This window comes from Lonchura striata, chromosome 7, assembly GCF_050655825.1.
Source record: "Lonchura striata isolate lonStrDom1 chromosome 7, ASM5065582v1, whole genome shotgun sequence".
NCBI lineage: Eukaryota > Metazoa > Chordata > Aves > Passeriformes > Estrildidae > Lonchura > Lonchura striata.
Window position 1 is genome coordinate 6,643,273 of NC_140709.1, and position 20,567 is coordinate 6,663,839.

Consider the following 20,567-nt stretch of genomic DNA (forward strand, 5'->3'; position numbering starts at 1 on the left):
ATACACTTACAGTGAAAAGGAAGCAAATCAGTGTTGACAACAGTGCACAAAATCTGCTTTACCTCTCCCAAGATGCGTGTGGAAATTGTGTCACAGTAATCCTCACTGGGTAAGCTTTGCTTGTGTGTCATGCCTCTTCAAGTTTCTTAAAGAAATACCTTTCTTAAAAAAATACCATCAGAACATGTTTCTGAGATGGATTTTTAAGAAATCAGATACTTTTGTATTTTCCTAAAGCTACAAAACAGATTTAAGGGCAATGCCCAAGTTGGATAGTATCAAACTAAATTTGTTTTTGGAGATTAACAAAGAGACATCTCTGTTACACAACTGCATGTAGAGGAGGAGGTTAGGTTGTAAGGTGTATCTTGAATTCTCTAATACATTTGGATATGTTGCACTAATTCTTTTGGCATTTCCAGTAACTGTAGTGTGCATTTTACTGTATCTGATTTGGAACCCTAAGTTGGAAGCCAAATTTCATGAGAAAGGTGAGTGAAATGTTTAACACTGTATGTTTTGAAAATTGTTTTGCAAATACGATTTTCAAACTTTTTGATACCACTTGAAACAAGGAAGAAAAAGAAGGGCTTACAGTTGACTGGAAGTGTAATTTTTGTGACAGTGTACAATCTCTTACATCCTCAGGAATTATTTATATTACATTCTCAAATAACTGCAATTTTAGAAGTGGCATTCTCCCAGCTGTAGGGTCACTGACTTGTTGGATATGCCTTTGCTGTTCATTGAGAGCCTTTAGCACAGGTGTGTCTGGAAACAACAGTGGTCTGCAGTTTGTAGGCCTAGAAAAAGACAGGATAACTAGCTAGTAAATGGAAAATTTTATTGAGAAAAAGTAGTTTGACAGCTGGAGCATTACCTGGGATTCAGTTCTTTGAAGGGGGATGTCTTGTGTTTTCAGTTATTGGCATAGGAAACAATGCAAGGCAGTAATTTGCATTCTAAAAGAATAATTTTTTCTCCCCAAAACCAGAACACATCCATCTGGATTAAAATGGAAAGTATCTTTATTAGAGAATTCCTGTTTTAAAATGCACTGTTGCTTCACCCAAAATCAGCAGTTAATTAACAAATCAAAGGTATCAATTTAAGCCAAGTAAAAAATCAGCGAATTTGAGCAACTGGAGTTAAGGCCTGGTGTATTTCCCAGATTGTATAAATCAGTGTGGAGACTATCAGAGCAAACTTAATGATGTTTCTTACTAATTACATTGGAAAACCAAAGAAAGGTGAAGCTAATTAACCCTACAACTAGGGCAAAAATTAGGATATGAGGAAAAAGCAGAATGCCAATGTCTCCCTCTCAAGTTCAAACTGAGGCCACTGTAATTGAAGTATGATGTGCAATACTGCTTGTAAATATTCTTTGGTTTTGGGAGATCAAGTGTTACAGATCCCCTGGTGTTGCAGTCAGTCCATCCCCCGCCAGTGTCGAGCATGCCTTCCACCTCTGCTCACCTGGGTCTGAAACATTCCACTGCTGTCAGCACCGTGGCTCATCATCAATCCCCAGGTAATTCACATGCCCAGTTAACTGGGACACAGGAGCTGAATTAAGAATAAATCTCACTGTTAAGCATTATCCACAGCAACACAGTTTATTTTTATAACTTATTCCAGTTTTAAAAGCATACAACTGCCAGCGACACACAAGTTGTCCTCTACAGCTCTTTGGTTTACAGCACCAAGCTCATCTGACATTCCAGTTTCTTTTCCCAAGTGCAGGCACAGTCCATTCAGCTGCAAGCATCCCATATAATGACTCTGCATGAGCTTTACCAGTGAGACTGGAGAAGGAAAAAATAGCAGCAAACACTGAAGTGTTTGTGTCCTGGACCAAATTTTAATGCTTAATCACGTCTTCAGCAAATTCTGCTTTCAACCCGACAAACTTTGACAGACACTGTGAAACATCAAGGAGTTGCAAGCGGGATAAAACATAACCTTGCAGTGAGGGCTGCTGAACTGAGTCAGGGCCAAACCCCAGCCCTACAAGTCTAAAGACACAAGGCAGATGCTGAAGTAAGAGGAGGCTCATATACATTGTGGTTAAGAACATAATTGCACACATTTTCAAGTAATCCAAGAGGCAGCTTAATTTACACTGAAGGTTTTGGAGTGAATGGTGACTTTGGTCTTAGATTCTAGAATACGGTAATTTACAGGGACTTAATTTTCAGATTGTTCTGAAAATCAGGCCCTTTTAAGGGTGCTGGCCTACACCCAAGAAATGATGTGTCCAAAATGAAGTCACATTAACATTGTGCACTTTAATTTTATACTTACTGACATCAATAGCCAAAATACCAAAAATGTTTTAAATGTGAATAGGAGTAGGACATTGAGAAGAGGCAGTGCATCAACCTTCATGAAAACCAAGCTGTAGAAACATGGAAGGGATTGAAATAATTCTTTCATAGTTAGAAATATATTAAAAAAATCCAGCTAGAGTAATTTTTCATGACCTGTAGCTTAAAAGTGTTTTGGTCAGTTTTCTCCAAAGCTTTATCTAAACATTTTTTGCTTCAGGGATGAATACTTGAAGCCTGCATCAATTTTATGTGGAAAAAATATATAATGGAGCTAAATAGTATTTATAGAAAGTTGTAATTTTGACTCCCTTTCAGGCATCCAAGCTAGTACAAGGTTAACTCATAACAAGAAGTCAGGTGTGAAGATTTAAGGCACAAATGAGTGTCATAGGATGAGAATACAACTACTCATTCCACCTGGAGAGGGAACTGGCTTGCAAGAAGATAGGAAATAGGAAAATGTTCTCCCTGTGAAAGGCGTGTTGTGTACCCAGGTACTTTACTGGATTCATTGAGCTGCACAGTTCTTCTGGTGCTTTGATAGAACCCCATCTGCAAACAGCTGCCCTGTACCACCCAATCTTCAAACATCACCTGTCCTGCAAAAGGGTTAGGGGTGGTTACAGCTGGAGACACCCCAGCACTACAGCCTGCGACACCAAAGCACAGTTTCTGTCTTTGTAGACATTCTGCTCCTTTTCATGTCAGTTTTCTAAGTGTATGTGAGTGAACAAAAAACATTTCCTATTAGAACAGGTGACATGTGCTCAGGGAGGAATGTCAGGGGAGATGCAAGATGCTTGTTTCCAACCAACCCTGTCTTACCAAAATACAGCAGGCACAGCCTGGTAGGCACATGTGGGCTGTGAGGATTTTCTAGGGTATGCTGGAATGATCCACCCAATTCCAGCATCATGCCCATGCAGTTTGGACAGTCCTCAAAGTATGGGGCTTAAAATTTTATTCTTAAGTTTTAATTATTTCTTTGGCTAACAGCAGAAATGATATGAAGTGTTCACAGTTCAGGGAGAAATTTTACAATATAAGTGCAGTAATTAAAATCAAGAAATACTAGCTTTTGGTGGAGTAGGTAATGGCCACATTTGTTCAGCTTTTCTCCTTATTCTTCCAGTGCTTTTCCTTAGTTCTAAAAGTTAATACATGCTCTCAAGTAAAACAAAACATATTATATTGCTGCAATGGAAGTCCCCACTTAATTCCTTTTGCCACTAATTGCTTTAAAAATAGCTTTAATGGTAAATAAGAGGCAGCTCAAATGCACTGGAGTATTAAAAGATTTGATGAGAACATGAGAATGTATTTTACATGCATATATTTACATGCACGAAGTGCTTTTATTTGCTTTCTAGACCGTGATCGAAATCTGTGGAACAAATGCAATTCCAGGGGTTTTGCAGATAGTGCCTGGGTTTATGTGGCTTATGGAACCAAAAGGGGCAGAAGGGTATAACCTGTCTTGGTTATATGAGTTTGCATCCTGTTTGTTTACTAGAGAAAGCATGAAATAGCACAAACCCAGGAATAAACACAACTGTGAAGTGGAAATACTTTAATACTCTGCCCACTGTAGACATCAGAACCTCTGGCAGTGCCAGAGTCCTGTGAATTGTACCTGTGTGGCTCTTATCGACACATCCAGATAAAATAACGTAACCGTCCCTGTTTACTACACAGAGTAAAATATACTCAGAAAAGATGGCAGGCCTAACTGGAAAGGGTCCGTTTCTGCATTAGAATACAACTGGCTTCTTACATGTTTTAATTTTTCTTCTAGGGCAACTTGCATTCAAGTTTACAACTTCTTTGATAAAAATGAAATCGCTTCTGTACCTTGTTCCCAACTGTGTATCCCTCCCTTTCTGTTGTTTGGGCTGCATTCTCCATGCTTACCTCACATTGCCTTTTCTCCTCCTTTTATTATGAGGAGAGTTTATGAAATGCAGCAAGCCATGCAACATCCTTTGGAAAGGGTTTGATTTGATGCAAATTTAGTGCTGGGGTCATTTGGAATAGATGGAAGCTCTCAGCTACTGCCTACCCTTCTACATCTAAAGAATCTTCTCGTGGAATGAGTTAATGATGGGAGGCAGCTGCCTTGCTGGGCTGAGACACCTGTCCCTACAGCCCTTTAATCTCTTAGCTACTTGTACAGGATTAAACCATAATCCTAAACTAGCATGGCAGTCAGCAGGAGGCAGTGACAGAATGCAGGCAGTAGTCATGTTGTCTGAGCTGTTCAGGGGGGGTCATTGATAAACTGGGGCTTTTACCAGCTTTGGGTTTGGGTGCAGTAAACTGCAGCAGTCCAGCTCAAGGAGCAGCAAGAAATGCATCCTCAGTCAAGCCAAGCACCATCCTTTGAGAAAGCAGACTGGAGTGAGTAGGTTTGCCTTTTATCTGGGGACTGGAAGGTGAACATTCTCCCTTTTGTTTTAGGGGAGCATCGAAGCTGACCTTTAGTAAATACTGTTGCTGCAGCATTTCACAGAATCCAGTACCATAAAAGACACTAATTAGGCTACATTATTCCCAGACAGGTCAGTTTTCTAAGTTTTCCTCCAAGTACTTCATCACTGTTTGGGTGTTCAGGGATAGAATAATTTGTATAAACAATGAAAATTAATGCTGATTTAGGCACCTTAATTCTTCACCTTTACCCCCTGTAAAATGTTTTTAAACACAAAGTTTACCTTGAGTTTCCTCCTTCAGAAGTCACAAATGCAAAAAATTATAGCGTTATGAAGTGACCAAGTAGTTGCTTGTCTACACACCAAATCAGTTCCTGAGCTAAAAATGAAAAATCAGGAGCAGCCCCTTACAGCATCTGATAAATGTTTCTCTATAAAAGTGAAGGGCTGGATAACATGAATGCCAGAGGAAACAGCAGGTGGTTTTTTAAGAGGTTCCAATATTTGTGGGTTCAAGTTCTTTTCTCACATTTGAAAGGATTCCAGCCGTTAATATCAGCTTATCCAGGTTTCAGAAGTCTTCTAGAAGCTTAAACAAGTGCACTGAAAAAGTTTGTGTTTGTAAACATTTATTCTTTTGAACTGAAAAAGGCTTGCATCAGCACACATTGTACAGACTTGCAAATTACACAAGTTGAAAAAGGTTTTGTTTCATTTATGTGCAATGAATCTTTAATGTCCAGTGAGCATCTGCAAATGATGAAAACTTAAACTATTAAAAAGGTTTCCAGCACTTACCAAACACAATTATCTTAGCGTGAAAAGGAAGAGAAAGAGACCCATACTGGTGGAAACACAATTAAAGTGCAAACATTTTGTCACTTGTATGAAGATACATAAAGTGTCTTCATGTTTTTGTTAAAAAGAAATATTAAAATGTGATTCAGTGAACATTCTCTTTGTAACCTATTCATAATCCCCTTCTAGTAATTATTTAACTTGCTGGATCAGAAGTAAATTCTTCAAGGATACAAACTTGTAACTTCTTTTGACATTGTTTGACTATATTGAAAAAGACAAGGACCTAAGGAGTTAGTTACTAAAAATTATATTATTTTTTTCTTAAAGAAAAGCAGAAAAAGAAAAAGGGAAAAAAGGAAAAAAAAAGAGGGGAAAAAAGAAAGAAAAAAAGAAAAAACACACAAGGGGCAAAGAACAGGTTAACTTGAAGATCTTGGGTAGTTTGCTAGAAAATGAATGTAATTCCTTGAGAATGGTTCTCTTTTCCCCTCCACCAATCCTCAGGTTCCTGCCTTGGAATGGACTGCTGTGTGCTGGCTGTGAAAAGGGATTATAAAATACAAATCTGCATATGGATTTTTATGAACATCTGCTGTACAATAGAACTTTGGATCTGATACAAGATTTCAAAAATATAAAACAAAACTACTATAAAAGTAGGGGGCATTTCAGCAGCATTCCTTACAGAAAGCTGCCTGTCTCAAAGATTATTCCTTGCTATTGTCTGGGAGTAACTCTGTAAATTGTTTTCTTCATCTTGCTGGATTCACTGGGTTATTTATTCTTCAATGGCAAACGTCATGTGACAAAACATCCCAGGAGTCTCTATGAAGAGAACAGAAACCCCGTGACATCAAACCAATCGAGGAGGGAGGGCATGGAAGTTGTACGGGCCGAGTGTCCAGCGGTGTGAGTGCTACTGAGAGCTGGCCCTCTCCAGGACGTGGAGGTCGTAGTGCTTCCTGCTGGTTCTCAGGCGGAACTTGCCGCTCTGCCTCTTGAGCGCGCTCTGCGCGGCCGCCATGCTGGGGAAGGTGGCCAGAACCGTGTAGGTGGACGCCAAGTCCCCGGCCCGCGAGGGCTCCGGGCCCCCACCGCCGTCCCCGCAGAGCCGCCGCTGCTGCGCCTGCAGGCACTGGGAATCCCTCAGCCACCGGATCTTGGCACCCACTTTCAACAGTTCTCCAAAGAGTTTCTCTGCTTCCACGCGAGTTATGCCTTCCGGCAGCTCAGTAATTTCTAGAACTTTCCCCACAACTGAAAGAAGAAAAACAATGAATCTAAGTCGGTTATTGCATTAATGATACAACATCCTAAATAGAAAATGACTTATTTCATACTTGTATTTCCAGTTGGCTGATACCAAATCCACAGGATTTGCCTCCTTGATACTCGAAAGCCTTTGATCTAACATTTAGTGCTGCTTACAAATACAATTTGCTTACTTGTACAAGTGTGCAAATAAAAGCTGGGAATACAAAGAGGGTCCTCAGAACAAAGAGGGGAAATAATAAAATCATCAATAACTCATTTTGCAGCAGGATTCAGAACTCACTATAGCATCTCACTGGCCTTGTCTGGTAATGCTTCACACTTCACCATGGCAAAAAACTAGTCTGTCTTACCTCAAAAAAATCCTTTCCATTAAATTGTTAGAAAAGCTGATTTTTCTGGAACTTTCTGTGAATAGTTGACAGCAGGTAGCAAAAATTCTCAGTAAAGGTATTAAGATAGATGCCATCAGATTTTATTTTATTTTCATCATAAAAGATGACATCTTTACCAATTCCAACAAGCTAATCTGTAGATCTCCTAGTATGTCTTCCACATCCATGTGCTTAAATATACTAGAATGGGAAAAACTAAAAAAAACCCCAACAAACCAAAGAGCACAAACCAATTTGTGGTTTATGTCTGATTTCACTTGTTAGGCCAGTAAAAGGAAGCAGGGTATATTTAATATTTAATGTAACAATATCATAGAACTTCGGCCCAGTAAACTGACACACTTGCTCTTTCTTTTAGTACTCTCCAATCCTAAACTTCTCTGGTCTTTTCTCCAGCCTTCCAAACTCCACTTTTCCCATTTAACTTCCCTCTTCCCCTCTCTCCATGTCTTCCTCTCCATCCTTATGTTTCCTATGTTTGCCATGTCCATTTCTGTCCAATTTCTTTGCTCTGGCCCTTCTCACCTGTGCTTTTCTTGCACATTCCCAGCCCATCACCATAATTCATTTTTCTGGAGGACTGTGTCAGTCAGCAATTCTATACCTGGTTCTCCTGCACCAAGATCTGCTGAAGCAGCCTTCTTTGCTGGTTTCTTTCCCCTGTTTCCATGTCTGTTTCCAGGCTGACACTGGAAAGATTGACATAAAGGGAGGACTTCAATGACAATCCACCAGTACCTTAAAATTTCTAGTCAGCTCAGTGAAAAGCAGTGCAGAGCAATGGCTGGAAAATAACCTGCACTACCATGGGACAGAGAAGATTTTCACATCCAATTTTAATTACTGAGTTTGACAATCCTACAGTCAGCCACATTCAATCTTTCACTACAGAAGAAAGGGAGGCAATGATGGGGGAAAAAAATAACTTTAAATCATCTTGGAAAAACATCCCCCTGCCCCAGCCATCACATCCTCTAGCTGGCATTGGGTGGAACTGAGCATGGTAGAGGCAGGGGGTTTGTGTGTCCCAAAAATTAAATAGAGGGAAAGACTTTTCAACTTTGCTAACACAAATATTTTGGGTTTGTTTTTCTTAAAAGGAACAAACCCACTCTTTGTTTGAAAACTCCCACATGTATTTTTTTAGAACTGGTTACTTGAATAAAAGAAAATAGTTTTAGCAAAGGGTCTAAACCCTTTAGATTTTTTAATTAGCTAGTGAATTGCTTAAAATTAAATCCATTGTCTACACTGTGCCTAAAAATCAAAGTTCAGATAAACATTCTCACTGTTTAATACAACAAACAAGAACAATGGGGAGTATTGACATGGAATAAAACTTATTGCAAAGCAAGCACCTTCCACTCAATTACTCTCCAAGTGCAATAACACATTCCCCTATTCTAGGTGGTTGTAATGGTAGTCCTGAATTGGTTTTTTTTTCATTGTTTCATGAGATTGCTCTCTTTTAATACCTGTTGGCTTGTTACTTGTCCACGTAACAAAGATGGATTGTATTGCAGGGGCTGGCCAAGCAATGGGTATCTGGCATCTCCTTAAAGAGAAAGGTAATTAGAAGGTTTTTCTGTTACAGGAAATCTTCCTCCAAGTCCCTCTCACACTGAATATGTTACACAGAAGAGACAGCAGAACTGCTGTGCACAAAGCTGAGTGTCTGGCTGAGCTGGCAAACTCAGAGCTGCCCTGACTCCATCAGTGTCAGCCACATCCTGATCCCAAGGTGAAAAGGTTCAAACTTTCTGCTATTTAGGGATTACACTCAAAAGTTTTTATTCACTGCAGTCTTAGATAAGTCTTTTCTTTTCAAAATGAGCTTAATAAGGCTAAAGCTCCTCTCAGCATGCTAATTTAGTCATTTCATGGTTATAGCCCTGATTAGAGCCAGGTCCATCTTTAGATTCCTATTTGTTGCAAGGATGCACAAAGACAATGCACTAGAAGATTTCAGTAATCACAGCAGATTAAGAGAGCTAAGATACGTGCTTCAAACAGCCCACCTGGAATTTTTACACCATCAGAATACAAAGCAATGACAAAGATTATGCAACAAATAAGACAAAGACAAGAAAATAAGGTTCTCTTTATAAATGAGACATACAGATTTTCCTGTAGGTTTTGCTTTAAAATAAATCTTTCTGTAAAATGGACTTGTTAATTTTGAATTTGAGAATTTTACCAGGATACTTTTGCTCGCTGACAAAAGGGGTTTATATCATTGTATTATCAACTATCCCAACTCAGTGAAAACTCCCTATTTTCTGTTTTTCTGTTGATATGGCAGCAGAAGATTGAAATTCTTCTACAAGGAGTTTTATGTGTCCTTGGGTGGGTCCTATCTGAAATACTAACTGAGGTACAGTCCTGGCTAGAGGCTCCATCCCATCATGCTTGTTGTTCTACAGAGGAATGAAGAATAATACATGCTTAGGCAGTGATGCAGTTCAGTGCATTATCAACTAATGATTTATGGTTAAGACTTGAAGCTAAATTCTAGCAAACATTTTATTAATATTTTCAATGCTGAAATGGGAAATGTCACAATATGAGAAGGCCAGTGTGCTAGAGAAGCACATTATGAGGAGATGAAAAGCCTTTGAAGATATGGGGGCCAGTACCAGTGCAGAGTGATACCATGAAATTTTAAATTATTTTTGAATGAATAATTTTGATGATTCTGCTTCAACAGCAATACTACTAAAGTGAGGCACAACTCATCAGACAATCCTCATATAACTTGGTATTTTAAAATATTCAAATAGAAACCACACACACATTTTAGTTAACTAAAAATATACCTTGTCCAGGGACAAAAGGTCTAGAAAACTGGGACACAATAGAAAGAGGTGTCAGTGTGGGACGGATGTTCTTCATGTTTGACAGCTGGGCTGGTGCTGGTGATTGGGCCGGTGAGGTGGCAGGGCTGCCCAGTTGAGGACTATGCTGCAGCTGGAATAAACAACATCATAGTGTTTCAGAAAGTACTACTTGAACAAGCTGAACAGCACCCACAGCCTTTAAAGATTTCAATGAAGTTAAAATAGCTCTATTAAGTCTAATCAGAGAAAGATTTTTATTCCCCCAAAAGAGCTTTTTAAAAAAGACAGAATTGAAGCACATTTTAAGTCATTCTGGAGAAGCAAGCCAGCACTCCTACCTGTGCAGCACCGTCTAAAGTGCTGAGTTCCGAGGCCTTGTGCCCGCGGGGGTGCTCACAGTAGTACTTGCCGGCTTTCCTCTGCGGCGGTGCCGGGTTGCGCGGCGCGGCGCCGGGCACGTTGAGCGGCATCATCAGCACCCCGCCGGCGGGCGCCGCGACTGCAACACAGGAGCACAGGCGCGGTCAGCGCGGCCCGCGCCGGCAGGCACCGCGGACAGGGCGAGGAGCGCGCGGGACGCCTTCTGCTAAACAGGCTGCTGATTCTGGAAAACCGGGGCAGTTTCTTCTGTACTATTACACTTCCACTACCAGCTACACCTGCAACAGCTCACTTAGAGAGGGCTTCCCAGAAAGCGAGATCGTGGAGCCACTGAAACTCACTGCTGAGAATATTTTTGGAAGGAATCACTCTATTTATTAGTAGTTGACAGTATTCAACATTCACTGCAGTTTCTGTCAGAGCACTGTGTTGGAGAATATGAAATTAAGTGAAAATATGCTTCATTGAAAAATAGAAGTTTCCTAGTTTTACATGAAGTACAGCAATGCAGACTCAAAATGTTTTGTCTGATAGGATGGCATATAGCAGGAAGACCTGGGACGAACCTTTAGCCTAGGCAAGCTTACCCTCACAAGTTCTCTTTGGAATACTTTTCGAGCAGATACTGCAAACTGATCCCCACACCCTGTCCCACTTGGGTCCTGTGGTAGCCGCAGAAAGTCCAGAGTCAGGGGAGAACACCTCAACATCCAGCACTGCTGCACAAGGTTTCACACCAGGAGCTGTAAGGAGAGGCTGCCCAAGAGACAAACCATCTCCCCCCTCTGCCCCAAGTAATTTATATAATGCCCTTTTTCTTTGTAAATGGTTGTTTGCAATTTCCTTCTCTGCTCTACCCACTTTCTACAACATTTTTCAGAAACCACGATTAAAACACACAGTTTAAACATCATTTAATCATCCAGAAATCAGGATTCTGCAGTCTTCTCAAACTACTGCCATGTCATAGCATCAAGATACAGATTATAAAATGCATTCATCTGGTGTATTTTATAATGGGCTGTTGTTTTCACTACCCCTGGGCTCCATAAAAAGAGACTTCTTCAAAAATCAAACCAAACAATGTAGAATAAGGAATGCATAACATTAAAACTACAACAGCTTTTGTAAATTGTATTTGGAATTATTTATTACATGGGTAACTAAATTAACAATGTCTTCACAGCTATACTTTCTTTCTAATGGCAAAAAGTTTTACCCAGGACTTACAGATTGCAATCTAAGCATCAGGTATCTGGCCAACTTTAGCAGAGGATATAAATTAAGGAGTCCCCTGCAGGAGCTACACTGTGAATATTTCTGTTTTATTGCATAACAGAATAAAACATAACTCTGTTTATGACCACTGCATAATCAGAATAATATACAACAATTTTCCACTGGTAAAGCCATAAACTTATCTAGTCCCTATGTAGTGCCTATATGTAAACCTGAGATATACCAAATACCTAAATACAAACTATGTCTAGCACACAAAAATGGGTTTCATTTTAATACTATATGAATACATATAAATATTTTATAAATTATAATAACTTACAGCTTACTGGTTTATATTCAGTATTTCACTCTGCAACACTCTAACATACTCCTGACTTACCTATTCTTTGAGAATGGAACACCCAACAAAACCATGTTTATCTTTCAGAAACACCTACAGCATCATCTCTAAAGAGTGTCAATCTAAAATGCAATTTAAACTGCAAAAGAAAACTTTATACGTTCAGAAAATTGTGGGTTTTCTTTTGCTTCTAATTCCCCAGCATTTCAAGAAATGAAAATAAAGGGAATTCTTTTCCTAACCAAGTATCCTGACACAATGAAATGTCATACAGTGCATAAGTCAGTTTGCAGACACTTTATGACCTGTCAAATCCCATGAAAAAGGAAACCCAGAAATCCTTCAAAGCCTCCCCAGCTTTAGTGTGGTCCCCTGTAACACAGCTCTGCTGCTTGTCTGTGGACCTGCTCATTGGCCCTGCCTCAGAGGCCTTCACTCAGCATCTCAATGCTTTCACCTGCTGAAAAGAACAAGTTTTGATTTATTCCCCAGAATCTGCTCCCCATAGAGGGCTTTCTCCTTCCTGAAACTTCCTTAACCCCCAGTTTACAGGTCTGAACCAGGCCATCAAAACTGCACAAAACCAGCACTTCCAGCATAGATAGGAGGGCAGAAAAACAAACTAGTGCAAGGCTCCTTTTAGCCATTCTGAAATTACAGTCCTCCAGAATTAAAGCCAAACAAACTTGAAACAAAATGGAAACCAAACCAAACCTGCCCATGAACTGCTAATCCAGCTATCTTACCACTTAACTGCATGTTATCTATTTACTAATAAACAGGTTCAAAAAACACTTTAAAGATAAATGTTTGTAAGAAACACCACATCTGTAGCAGAATCTAGGTCATTGATCTAGGGTTGTTTAATCTAGTGCTTGCTTGCAAAATACTGAGAGAGCAGAATTTGAGATTATCCCTTTTTTACCAAGCAAGCCTCTAATGGATCAAATACCCTACAGTAAATAAAGACCATGCCACTGTGGTCACAGGACTGTCCTGTAATCTCTTGTCTGGTGGCTAACCCTAGTGCTCTTATTTTCCTGACCAGTCCATCATCAATTTTATGGTTGGACCTTCAGAGTTTTAAGTGTTTGGATATTGACTTTTATAAAGGTTTCATGGATTGGCAAGATCTACATCAGCACTGCTTTCAAACACATGGAGGTTTCTGTTTACACACTTTCTAAAAATTACCCAAGTATTCTGTACATCAAAATCTTCTGAACCTGACTTAAATGTTTCTGCTGAGTAACATTTACCTGCTGAGGGTCGCCTCCAGGCTGTCCCCATGAGCCACTGTTTCACTTAAATCCAATTTATCATTTTAAAAGATACAATAAGAGCAACACAGATGAAGAATTAAAAAAAAATAAAACAGAGATGGCACTCAAGCTGCAGTTGTTCTAGCAGTTAGCCATGAAACCAGTCTGAAAATTTACAGCATGTTCTAGACAGAATGGCTTAGATGAAAATCCCAATAAAATATACCTTTTTTTGGCTGCATGATGGAAAGACCAGTGGGTGAACTTTTACACGATGAGGGTGGAGACACTATGCTGTAGTGCACAATGGAAGCAGCCTGCTGTGGCTTTGACTTGGATGAAGGTGGCAATAATGTAGGAGGTGATGGCTTCTGACTTGAATGGTTGCTATAAACTATGAAAGTAAAAGAAATAAATAAGGCCGCCATAAAAATAAAACACCCCACACAGCTTTGAAGTACTTTCAGCTTTCCAGCAGGTCGAAAAGCTACCCCACAATGCTCAGATTTCAAGACCTTGTAAGAAAATCACTGCTCCTACTCTGTTAACTGAAATCTAAAATGGTTCTTGAGCAGAAGAGCCAAATATGCTGCTTCCAAAATGTACCTCACTCCTTCTGTCAGAGAGAAACCCAAATCTCAAAGTTTTCAGACCCATCTGGCTGTTCAGAAAAGGATGGAAGTGATTCTGCTGCCAGTGTATGGCTCCCATGTCTGCCTTAACTCACCCATAGACGTGCAAGGTATTAAGATGTATGGTATTGGGTTTTAAGAAAGTAACTTGAGATATTTCAAAGATAAAAAATTTGAGATTTCAAATTAATCTGCCTCAGGGTTAAAACTGGAAAATAAATTCAAAAATGAACAAAAGAAGAAACAGAATACAACAGTTAATTCTAAATCAAAGCCTTAATAGCATATCCAATCACCCTGCATAATAGCTAGACATTTTTTAAGCTTATCAATAAAAACTTTGTTCTCCCAACCTGCACACTGCTGTCCTTGAAGCTGCTGTGAGTTGCATGGCGATGATGTTCTAGGGAACTGTATCTGCTCTGATCCAGGAGGCTGCAAATATCCCACAGATGAACTGCAATAATAAAAAAGGAACATGACTAACAGGCATTTATGCCACTTATTTAATCACGACTTCTGCATTTGCTGTGTACATGTACTGCAAATCACTGAGCTTTTGTTAATTTTAAATCACCAATAGTCCCACCTGCCCCGAATTCATTCATTCTTCAGAAGACTGAAGCTTCCCACCTCTTCCTTAGCAAAAACACGTGCCCTACCTACACTGAGAAACTGTATTAATTCACCTATTTTAATATTCTATTTTTGTGTCCACAGCTCTATATCAGCATAAAGACAGGCTGAATAATAACAATAAAAAGACAACTTCTTGTCTTGCTCACTGAAGCAGAACTAGGTCTGGGTTACAAGATCCCACAGCCCCTGCCACAAGAATATGGGATGCAGTCCCTCAGCTGGGGCTGGCCCTGGGCAGCTGGGGCAGCACAGCAAAGCAGCTCTGCCCCAGCGCCCACCGACACAGCCCAGAGAGGAGACACTTTCCCAGAGGGGGAGGGAGGTGGAACAGGACTCCAGGGGATAAACAGCCATTCAGAATCCTGTTTGCAAAACACAGGAAAAGGATAACTTCCAAAGTTTATTTATGCCAGGTAGTTTTTCAGGGGAATCAGGGGAAAACCAGGTAACAGACACAATTAGATACTAATTTACCACTAATACTCAGGCAGAACATCAGGTTGGTGGACCATAATCAGAACAGTGCCTAAAGAATCCTAATAGGTAACCATTCTTAGAATAAAACAATTCCTTCAAATTGAGGGAAAAAAAAAACTAGGTTTAATCCTCTTGGACCTACTATTTTTACCTATGTTGTCAAAAGTTTGTTCCATCCTTTGTCCCATAGGTCACTTATATAATTTTAATTTAAAGATTCCCCTCCATTAAAGCAGACAAAACCAAGTGAAAACTAACACAGGTGCTTTCACACATCTTCTGATCTGCCTACTGATTCTAGTTTTCAGCAGTGACCTGAAGGCTTGACACTCAGCTCCTGCAGAACAGCACTCAGCTTTCCTTGTTCAAGTGCTGCAGCATTGACTATTCTGATGAAAGCAAATGCTGTCATTGGCTGCTAGTTTGCTCTGAATTCCTAATAAATGAGAGGGACATTCTAATTTACACAAAAGATCAAGCAACCAAACTTAATTCAATAAAAGTCTGGAATTATGCCTACCTGCGACTTCACTGAATCTCAGATACAAAACAGAAAAAGATTAAAAAACCTTCAGATACAAAGAACAAGAATCCAGATTTAAGTAGATGAGACCATGCAGCGATAACACAAACACTACTGAGATCTGCACTCTCAAAAGGATGGACAAGCTTCAAACTGTTGCTGCTTGTTTAAAAGCTCCCAGGTATAAAAATGCTGCACATTTGTAAGTTCAAAAAACTCGAGAAAGAAGAATTTGTAAGAATCCAAATGAATTCTCCCAGGTACTTGCCTATCTGTTCTCAAATAGACTGCTTTGGGGACACAGATGTATAATCAGGGAGGCCTGTACATGCAGACCAACTCGCTGCTACCAAGGTAGGTTAAAAAAAAGTTATTTATCAAACAAAAGCCAAGTTTCTATACTTGTTTCACATCCAGCTTGGTGCCAGCAGGCCTCATCTACAATACAAAGCAAGCTAAACCTTTTCTATGCAAATTTCCAAAAAAGAAGTCAGTCTTTTTCTGGGATTCAAGTTCTTTTTCCTCCACACATTATTAATGTAGTATCTTTGTCAAAATCAGTGAATATGGATAGTCATCTTAAATATTACTGCAGAAGAACTGAACTGCTGAACACACTGGTGTCTCATGGGTAAGAAATGGAATGCAGAAAATTTAAGAGGTGGAATTACAGTGAAGTATTGCTGAAAGTGCTCTGAAGACAATGTTTTCCAGTCCAACAAGTATGTCACAGTTAAAGCAGTACTGCTTGTTTCACTTAATTGTGTAAGAGCAAAAAATAAATAGAATGCCTGTAAGTCTGCTTTTAAAATAATAGTTTTATTATCTGCAGTACTAAAAGCAGATCCGGTCAGTTCTTACAAAGCCACTAAGCCCAGCTGCTGAGAAATCAAGTATCAGTTCAACTTACCTTAGATTGTTCTGCTGACCTGATGGAATGACACTGTAGTAGACTGGCATTCCTGTGGTGGGCAGTCCTTGGCTGGACTGACTGGGAATTATAACAGGCTGCTGATATGTCTGCTGGGGCACTGCTTGGGAACCTTGAGGCACCGAAACCTGCAATGGGCCACGCAGTAAGATTTTCTCCTGCAGACAATGTTTCTGCCTCTTGACCATCATCCAGTTGATATAAGAATTTTAAAATAACCCCAGAAACTGAAAGATCACCTGGAGTTCTCTAAATCCAGAACAATGGTGGTAACAGTAACTAAAATAACAACACCATATTAAAAAAAAAATCTTTAAATCTTCTTCCTCCCAAATAGAAATGTTGGCTCCAATGAATTCCATGAATTAACAAGATATTTTCTCTACAACAGAAAATGGGATGGTGGGAAGGAAACCTTCCAAGCTTTTCTTCCCCACCCTCTGAACTGCAACTGACGCAGCACTTGTCTTTCAACAGCACTACAACTTGTGCACTTGTGACAAGCTCTTATTTCTTCTTACTTCAGTTGTGGGTTTGTATCTTTAGCTTCTGTCCCCAAAGTCACCTCTGGCATCTGCTTGCAGCTTTCTACCATTTCTAACATAAAGCAAAGGATTTAAAGAAAACCCCAACACTCAAACCCACAGAAGAGTCATTGGAAAGTTATGAATACATTACCCACCTGGTAAGATGGCACTGAGGGATATGGAACAATCACACCTTGAATTTGATTCCCAATGTTGTTGTGTTGGCCACTGACTAGGTTTTGATTTTGAGACTGCTGAACTCCAACTAAACCCTGGTAGTTTTGCTGCTGGTTGGGCAAAATCTGGTAACCTGAAATTATACATTTAAATCTTACTTCGAAATAATGAACACATTTAAACATAGTTACCTATTCAAAAATACACATGTAGCATTTTCCAACGGCTTGTTTAATCTGGCAGCTTCACAACAGGTGAATTTATCATGCATATAAAAAGAAGCCAACATTAAAATTAATAGATTTACTAATTTGGATTCAGCATGAAATATTATCCATACTGTTTGCAATGCTGCTTCCCACATGCGTGCACTATTCATTTACACTGGCTCACATGCATTAACACCTTGATTTGACAGGTGAAAGCTGGAAGCACTTGAACAGAGCATGCTAGACAGGGTCAAACCCAATTCATTGTCTGGTACTGTGAACAAGGCCATTCCAGGAACTCCGGTTTGAAAATTCTACATATGCAAAATTCAGCTTGGACCTCAGGTGCCCCAGGGGTCAGAGCATCTTGACTGCAATTCGAAAGTAAATCAGACTTCAGGAAAATTTGCATAAGGCCTGTGTGCAAATCCTTTCCATAGGGGCAATTTCTTCTGAAATCTGTAATGCTAAAACCAACTGGGTACTGAGAAAACTCTTCCAAGTTCAAGCCGTATTAGTACACAGCGTAAGATATTTTATATTCAAAGTTATCTTAGGGACACTAAGATTTTTCATATTCACCCTTCTATAGTGTCTCTAAAACAATTTATTATTGCTTAAACTAGTATCCCCTCCTATCTTTCAAAAATTACCTAAAAAACCCCTCCCCACCCTGCCCCAAAAGCCCAAACCAAATCACCCCAAGCATTAAGTGCCAAACAGGAAGTTTATGCATTTATAAAAGTCCAACCTAAACTCCTCCTTTCCTCTTTTTTTAAAAAGCATTTTGCAGGTAGCGGCTACCATGACCCAAAGGCATGCAGAACACAAGTTCTTTTTCTCTCATGTTCCATCATACAGGTATGCACTACTTACCACATCAGCAAAACCCCAACACAGTCAGTGTTTCTGAGACAAAGCCAGTTATCCCTCCAGAATAACAAAACTGGGCTTGTCAAGATGCACTGACGGCAAGAAGAGTCTGTGCTTGAGTTGGACACATTCACAGCCCACTGACCTTGACATGCTCCCTACCTTGGCAAGGAACTATAATAGAGCAAATTTAGCTGCAAAAACTCCCTTGGGTTTTCTTTAAACTGTGCTAAAAAAGGCTCAGTCTATTCTGAAAGTAATCCAGTTATCATAAAACACCTTTCTGTGAGCAGCACCCTCCGATGTTCATTGATTTTGTCCACACAGTACAATGAACATTGTGCACCAACAGCCTCAGCAGGCTCTCTATAGAAATTACAACAATGAACACTAAAAGAAGACTGTTAATATTATCAAATATTGCTTCAGAAAATTAAAGGGAAGAAGATTCTGTTTGTTAAAACCAAGACAGCTATTCATTAGAAACACACAACACTATAAATATTTTCAGAGGACTAGACAAAACTTCAGAACAATACATGCTTGAAAAGTAGGATTAGTACTTAGAATTTTTAAAAACTTAAGTTTGAACTGTGTACAAAATGCCCTTCATATCTGTAATATACAAAATGCTTTAACATACTTTACTATAAAATGATCTATGGCCCCTAAAAAGCAGCAGAATGGGAAGTTGTGCTGTGACAGTGCACCCGCAGTCTGAACCCCTCGTGTCCCAGAAATTGCAATGGACCCGTGAGCAGTTCTGCAGCCTTTCCTGGCACTTGCAGAGACAGATACAATCAATTCTGCAAGCAGAGCAGACTGGAACAATACAAATTGGCTGCCACGGAGGTTCCCCAGAGCGTTCCAAAGAATGCTCTATTTTTAGCTGCAGCTTCACCTCTGCACAGAGTGGGCTGACAGAAATGCAGCACTCAGCACAAACCCCACACCTGCCACAGCAGATTGTCCCATTACACAGAAATACTCTGAAACTGGAGGTAAAAATAGGAGCAGGTCTCTTAATATTTACATAATTCAAGAGAAGTCACAGTTAATATAAGAAGAGTTAACTCACAGAATATAGAAATACATTTTTTGAATAATGCATTAGGGGTAAGAAACAGTGTTTATTGAAGAACAGAAAAGCAAGTACAAGCACTCGGTTAACGAGCTGGGAGTTGATGAGCTTGGTTATGACTATTACAGCTACAGTTACTGTAACTGGAGTAGTTTTATCCCTGGCTTGTGAAGCAGAAGCCAGTTGAACTGCTGATGTTCCTACAGGAACTGGAGTTTAGACTAGATTTATAAACAACCTGTAGTTAGGCCTCATGGTAACTGGGCTCACATTAACATGGCAATTGGAAATGCTTCTTTTCTTAAGGAGAGTTTTCTTCTCCCAACATCATTTGGACAACAAAAGCATTTTTATTAAAAGGGAACATCCCAAAATATTTCACCTGAAACCCCTTTAAAAAGGAAGCCAGGAAGCAGCTGAAAAAGAGACCGGTTCACTGTGAGAAATGTAAACCTCTCAGACAGTGTTACGGCCCCGAATCCAACAGCTCAGCAAGGAAGTCAGGCCACTCCTCAGCATTAGACCAGAAGTGGCTGCAGTTGCCATGATCTCAGAAGCTGCCATCTTTTATCTGAATTTGTGTTTGCAAAGTTATTTTATAGTTAGTAACCACTTCCTGAGATGAACAACCTCCATGGCTTTTATGTAATGCCAGATTTGTAACTCTCATTTTTGCCCAGCCACTTTGCTGTATGAGCCAAGTAACGTGGTGCCTTTGGCTCAAAACCACACACTGCTAATAAGCATCAACCACTTCAGGTGTAGCTTTGTGTCAAATTAATACAAATATCAATGGTTTAAAATAAATTACAAGGGAGAGCATTTTCAAATATACCATCTTGGTGAAGTATTTCCAGAACACATAACAAGACATGGAACCATCAGTTTCTAAAATGCTGATTCAAATTCGCCTATAAAGCATTAAATGAGAACCAGCAATAGCTGGAGAGCAGTTTAGAGATTTTCATTTAAACACTAATTATGCAGTTTCTGGTAAGAGCCTTCTTTCTCCCATTAGTGCTGGTAAACATCCCATAACCCAACACTGAATAGAATTATTGGCTGGACCATCCCCATACTACCCAAACATGATCCCTTGATGTCAGAGTGCAGGTACAGGGCACACAATCAAAGCAGTAGAGCAGCTGTCTGCACAGCTTGCTTATTTTATTTCTTCCAGGACAGAGAGGGACTTTATCTGCTGAC

At 39.7% G+C, this 20,567-nt stretch overlaps 1 protein-coding gene across 20 annotated transcripts in view; it reads right to left on the bottom strand.

Annotated features, from left to right (window-relative positions):
* Window positions 1-5,374: 5,374 nt before the first annotated feature.
* Window positions 5,375-20,567, bottom strand: part of R3HDM1 (R3H domain containing 1) — a 50,146-nt gene continuing 34,953 nt past the window's right edge. For 17 of the 20 annotated variants that reach the window (XM_021548665.3, XM_021548659.3, XM_085584855.1 and 14 more), the window contains 9 exons: window positions 17,177-17,331; window positions 16,474-16,622; window positions 14,278-14,381; window positions 13,519-13,686; window positions 10,406-10,566; window positions 10,047-10,197; window positions 8,706-8,785; window positions 7,835-7,919; window positions 5,375-6,820 (listed from right to left, as the gene is read on the bottom strand). In XM_021548665.3, coding sequence (XP_021404340.3) covers window positions 6,480-6,820; window positions 7,835-7,919; window positions 8,706-8,785; window positions 10,047-10,197; window positions 10,406-10,566; window positions 13,519-13,686; window positions 14,278-14,381; window positions 16,474-16,622; window positions 17,177-17,331 — 1,394 coding nt within the window. In that variant the 3' untranslated portion in view covers window positions 5,375-6,479. Of the gene's footprint in view, window positions 6,821-7,755; window positions 7,920-8,705; window positions 8,786-10,046; window positions 10,198-10,405; window positions 10,567-13,518; window positions 13,687-14,277; window positions 14,382-16,473; window positions 16,623-17,176; window positions 17,332-20,567 lie in introns of all 20 variants that reach the window. The other 3 variants (XM_021548656.3, XM_085584854.1, XM_021548660.3) reach the window with 3 other exon arrangements.